Here is a 6,000-nt window from a genome sequence, read left to right on the forward strand (position 1 = left end):
TGACCACGACAACCTGAACCTGCAAAGCCGCATACAGTATATACGTACCAGCCTGTCATTTTGTTTCATCCCTACAAATAACCAAACATGTTGTTATGAACTGAAAGGCGACCATTTTAATGGATGAACAAAACTCCTTCTTGTGGCACACCCAAAGGAAGTTAATTCATTAAATAGTTTCGTTTGCAGTTTAGTGCACTGCTCCAACTCGTTCTGCTGGATGAAAATTTAATGAGGAGGAAATACTGGTTGAACTCGTTTGCTGATGAGACAAAACCACTGAACCATATAGTTAATGACATATTTCCCTCCATTTTATCTCTTCCACAGTAAGCGGAATTTGGGAGACCGTCCTCTATCATCTTGGCATTGTGAGGTATAAACTGTGTTGAAATGATTATTCACCAGTCTGGGGTCTCTGTGGTGTTTAGCCCTAAGCCTTTAAACCATAACCATTAAACAATTAAGGGCTCTTTTCCTCAGATGATGAAGAATATGCAGATGAGTATTGGTGCCTTATGAGTAATGTTTAAAATTAAGATGTTGGATACCCCCTAAGTGCACTGCAAGTAGTACACAGAATGTTCTGGAATGCTCTCTGACCTGTCCATGCATTTTCTGTGTAAATGTTATCTCAAGCTATTTCACTCGCTGTTTTTTGTAAGTGCAAGATATTTTGAAAATAAAAATCGACCTTCAAACTCCTGATACTGAAATGTCAAAGCAAACTGAAAACTCTCTTTAGACTAAAACAATACCAAAACAGTTCTAAAACGTGTGCCAAAATGCATGAGCATGGAATGTAAGGTCAAAACTGTAAAACAATTTTGACAAATGACTATGTTGTTTACTCGCGCAGGTTCAGTGATGTGGATGCTGGGAATATTGTGCGCCTGTTAGCGCCAGATTTTGGCCTGTTTGTGTCTGGGCTGTTCATCTGGCGACTCTGCAGGAGGCTGCTGCGGCCGCCCGTGGAACTGAGTGTCCATGACAACAGCATCGGGTCTTCTGATCCTGAGGTGAGACCTTTTAAGACGCCATACTACATAAACATGTTCATGGCAAGGCATAGCAAAAATCAAAGGGAAAGCACCTGGAAGCAAATTAGTTTATTTTGTCATGAATGTCCATAAAGTGGAGTGCAAAGCCATGTTGAAATGCATGTGCATGTGTTCTCTAATAAAACATTTAAAAAAAGGAATGACAATGACAAAAAAAGACAAGACTAACTGAGAGGCTGACATGGCTTTGGTGTGATTTGGTCCAGATGGATCTGGACTCCACTGAATCCGAGACAGAGGATGATGGGAGTGAGAGCGACTCCGTGACGGACAGCTCAGCCGAGAGCAGAACCCACGCATCGGCTCCCCCTGCTTTTGTGCAGAAGCTGTTGGTGTTCGTGTCCGGGCTGAGGCTCCTGCTCTCCACTATCATGAACACGGCAGGAAAAGTGGTGGTGACCGTCCAGCTGGGGCTTGCAGGTACTGTGGGTTTTTTCAAAGCATTAAACTAAATGTGAAAACACTTAGGTATAGCTGGAATATGATGTTTACTGCTAGTGGTTGTCTATTCCGGCATGTATTCTTAGATAATGCTGTCTATATTGATGTTTTCAATTGATGAGAGTATTGCATCTTTGCACAAAGCATTAAACTAATGAATGTTATTAATAGCATCATATACCCCACCTTGCATGTCATTACATCATATCCTTCACATTGGCAAAATCAGGAGACAAAAGAAAAATCTCACTGATCTTGAATTCGTGATTGAGGATATCCTTGTCAACAAATTCACAGTTTTGGTACGAGGGGCAAACTACTGGTGGAAATGCTCTGTACATTTGTAGGGCTTCTTTGGCTGGCATGAGTAATATAATGTAAGTAATGACTCACTTTTGTCTAGGTTTTTTACAGTGTGAAAATTCTTTTAAACGATTTAATATGTTAACCTTCCAAAGAAATGGGAAAAGGCCTTTCATTGTCCACTTGTGTTCGATAGCAGTGTGCCAGCTGTCATTTGTTTGGCTTTTAATCTAAATGTTGAGGTACAAGAATGGCTCATATAAAGAAAACACTATTACAGTACTCACAGTCCAAGCTCTCTCACACTTTCAGTGCGTTGCCCTCAAACAGTGAACGTCTATGATAACCTTTTTATTTTCCATGTCGCAGGTATTGCCCTTCCCTCTCTGACATCGACTGTCTATTTTGGAGCGTTCCTGAGCTTAGTGTGGTTATGGGTGTACGGCCACCCGCTCTCCCTACTGGTGTTCAGTAGCCTCTGTGTGATGATGACCATATTCAGCGCTGGCCACATCTTGGGCCTCTACCTTTACCAGTTGCCTTTACTCCAGGAGTGTGTGCCTCCTCAGGACACCTATGCCAGGTACAGCATGTAGTCATTTTAGCATTTGCAAAATTGTAATTGTAAGGTGCATGTTTGATTACAGTACATAACAAAGCCATTTGAACCTCGTCACACTTCGATTTTCGGGCTGCAGTTATGACCGTAAACATCTTCAGCCATGTTAAAGTTGTGATGTTTGGGGTTTTATTCTGAGCTACACCTGTGGATACCCTCCAAGTGTGCCAGCATCTCTTCTGTGTTCCTTTTGGGGGGGTCCCAGACTGTTTGGCATGACTGCATTAATTCGGACCAACGGCTCAGAACCACACAGCCTCCGGCTGCAGCCAGATGTCTCGTGGCCGGTGTTCATCAACCCTCTGGTCCTCCTGCTGCTCTATTACACCCTGGTGGCCCTGCTGCACAAGTGGGTCCACATTAATGCAGAGGTAATCCCATCACTTAAACAATGCTCCGTACCACAACAATAACAAGTCGTTAGTTACTATAGCAACATGCAGCAAGTACTGCTGATCCGACGTGGTCATAGAGCTCAAACTAAAAAGTAGTGGTAGCCTATTTGTTGTTCTTGTTCTCCTTGTTCTTGTTCTTGTTCTTGTTCTTGTTCTTGTTCTTGTTCTCCTTCTCCTTCTCCTTCTCCTTCTCCTTCTCCTTCTCGTTCTTCTTCTTCTTCTTCTTCTTCTTCTTCTCCTTCTCCTTCTCGTTCTTCTTCTTCTTCTTCTTCTTCTTCTTCTTCTTCTTCTTCTTCTTGTTCTCGTTCTCGTTCTCGTTTTTGTTCTCGTTCTCGTTCTCGTTCTCGTTCTCTTTCTTGTTCTTTTTCTTTTTCTTCTTCTCGTTCTCGTTCTCGTTCTCGTTCTCGTTTTTGTTCTCGTTCTCGTTCTCGTTCTCGTTCTCGTTCTCTTTCTTGTTCTTTTTCTTGTCCTTCTTCTTGTCCTTGTTCTCCTTCTTCTTGTCCTTGTTCATAACTCCTTCTTCTTGTTCTTCTCCTAGTTATTATTTGTTATGCTGTAGGATGTCAGGCTCAGAGCTACAATAGTGGTCAAAATATCTTGTAGATGCTGCTTTTCACACCCTTTGAAGCAGTGTTACATTTTGTGTAGTGGGCCACTACAAATCCTAATAGGGTTAAAAACCTGCAATACACAAAGCAACATTGATGCTTTTAACTTCCCTTGTGTATCATATCCAGAACATTTTGACAAGAAGGAAATTTCATAAATCATTTCACTTAGCAGCAACACAATTTCACGTTAGGTTAAATTGACAATATCTCGCGGATGCAACTGTGTGTTCGATTCTCACAGGAGTCTCACAGACTGGTGCACATGGTATACAATGTTTTTGTACTGATTGGTTCATGGGATTTTGTTTTAATCCCAGCAATTATACAGTATGAATTTGTTTTCAGGAGAACAAACAAACATTTCAATACACAATTTTTCAATGATGGAGACTAATTGAGAGTTTTCTGTCTCTCACTTCAGTGATATAAAAATAAACGAAGGCTCTTAAATTCACTTAAGCATGCATCTGCTGCTGTTTGAGCAGGCTTGTGAGAAGCATTCCATAGCCTGTCACATTTTTGGCAGGACACTGAAGAGGCTGAACTGGCGGCTGTGTGTGAGGTTCCTCCTAGTTTCTCAGAGGCAATGTTTCCATCACCCATCAAATCAGAGGTAAACTATTATTTTATATTTATATTATAATATTTTAATATTATTTATTTTATAGTTAGTTAATTCAACTTGTGAGAGCAGATAAGTATGCTACGTAAGTATGCAGACTTTGTATCAAAACATAAATACCTGACCATACCTACACAGGCCATTGATATAATGATGAGCAACAGCTGGGAGAAGCACAGCATCCCCTCACAGGACTCTCTGATCTCCAGCACCATGTACCCAGAATGCTTTGCACTTCCTGTGTATAGATCGCAAGACTACCTAAGCCACGGTACCTATCCCATATTTGTTCAAAGTAATTCACAGATCACACATCAAATAGGTGATATATACAGAGTAGCCTTTTGTGGTACCCTTATATAAATTCTATTAGTGTCACTTACCATGTTGAATTTGTATACATCTTTTGTTGAAATAAAAAGTATGAGTTTCTTAAACCGTAATCTTAATATTTAGGAGAAAACCCAAAGATGTGCTCAGAGTTATACTGATGTGTCATCAGAGTACATGTTCAGATTTCTGAGTAGACCCATGGTACCATATGAAATAGAGAGACGTTTCAAATTCTTGAGACATTTAGTACTTGTATTAACTGTTGGTTCGTTAATGGGACCCTGTCCATGTCTCAGGGAGAATATGACATGCTGGTGTTTTTGACGTGATGCTATGTTCAGGGTCAGATGAGGGCAAGGTGGAGGTAACAGAAGGGACTGATGAAGAGTATGATGACGACTCACTCAGCATCTCAGAAGCAACGGCTCCAGTTGCTGCACCCGGTGGACTTGCTCTCTTTGGAATCTTCATCATGAAACAAAGCTACACCAGCGCCCTCATCATCATGATGGTAAATTTGTAAAAAGCGTGAGATGATAATGTGTGTGTGTGTGTGTGTGTGTGTGTGTGTGTGTTTGTGAGTGTGTGTGTGTGTGTGTATGTGTGTGTGTGATTGTTCTGAATGAGCACGTTGCTGTTAGCATCTCTTTTTGTCTTTCTGTTCGTGTTTAGGTATGGAGCATCACGTATACTTCTTGGCTGGGCTTTGTGCTGCTCGTATGGTCGTGTGTGATCTGGATGATGAGGGACCGCCGCTTCTACGCCATGCTCAGCGCTCCTTTCCTGGCTATCTATGGTACCGTGCTCCTCGGGGCCAGCTTCATCAGTGCGTTTCAATTAAAGAGACAGGAGCTTTTCCCCGGCATCCCCAAATCAGTTCTCATTGACTTTGATCTCTATGGTTACGAGGCTTCCTGTGTTCACCTGGGTGTAAAGGTGAGTGAATAAGCACAACTCAGGAATGTTGTAGGCATGGTTTCAATGTTAAATAATAGTGTTTTCATGTCGTAAATATATTGTTGAACCTAGTAAGTAAACTGTACACCTCAATTAAAGATGGAAAATGTCTTTGTCCTGCAGTATTTCCATTGGAAGATTCCCCTTTATTCCCTTCAGCATATGTTAGTTAACTATGTCAGCTAAGTCCCGTGGCTATCGAAAGGAACAAGAGCATTCAAGAGCTCTATGACTTTAATCTAAAATGGTTGCCATAATGGTTGCCATAAATACTCAGCACATAACATAACATTTGTGTCTTAAGGTGGTGTATACCTTCAGCTTCTGGTTGCTGCTGCGTCAACAGCTAAGGGAGAAAGAGGAAGAGAGCAAGCTGAAGCATGACTGTCTGGATGGCAAAACTGACACACGTGAGATAACTCTTCCCCTGTAAAAGATATGCTGGTCATTTTTGCAGAAGCCAAAGAGGGGAGCAGTCCTTTTTACCTAAAGGGAACCATAAGGAGAGCCAGTTTGCATTATATTTCAGGATATAGGAGAGGCGTTTATTCAAAGCGTCTCACAGTATAGAGAGATGCTTTCATCAGTATGTGTGTATCTGGGGTGTTGAACCCATGACCTTGGTGGTGTTAGCAACTCTCTCTACAAGTTGCTTTAC

The 6,000-nt window shown here is 41.5% G+C and overlaps 1 protein-coding gene across 1 annotated transcript in view; it reads left to right on the forward strand.

Moving 5' to 3' along the window:
• Nucleotides 1-1,410: 1,410 nt before the first annotated feature.
• Nucleotides 1,411-6,000, forward strand: part of si:dkey-11f4.7 (piezo-type mechanosensitive ion channel component 2) — a 23,960-nt gene continuing 19,370 nt past the window's right edge. The window contains exons 1-8 of the mRNA XM_042708934.1: nt 1,411-1,481; nt 2,175-2,388; nt 2,630-2,795; nt 3,957-4,043; nt 4,191-4,323; nt 4,727-4,896; nt 5,058-5,321; nt 5,647-5,752. Of these exons, the coding sequence (XP_042564868.1) occupies nt 1,433-1,481; nt 2,175-2,388; nt 2,630-2,795; nt 3,957-4,043; nt 4,191-4,323; nt 4,727-4,896; nt 5,058-5,321; nt 5,647-5,752 (1,189 nt within the window). The 5' untranslated portion in view covers nt 1,411-1,432. The remainder of the gene's footprint in view (nt 1,482-2,174; nt 2,389-2,629; nt 2,796-3,956; nt 4,044-4,190; nt 4,324-4,726; nt 4,897-5,057; nt 5,322-5,646; nt 5,753-6,000) is intronic.

The sequence above is a fragment of the Clupea harengus genome, chromosome 1 (genome assembly GCF_900700415.2).
Source record: "Clupea harengus chromosome 1, Ch_v2.0.2, whole genome shotgun sequence".
Taxonomy (NCBI): Eukaryota; Metazoa; Chordata; class Actinopteri; order Clupeiformes; family Clupeidae; genus Clupea; species Clupea harengus.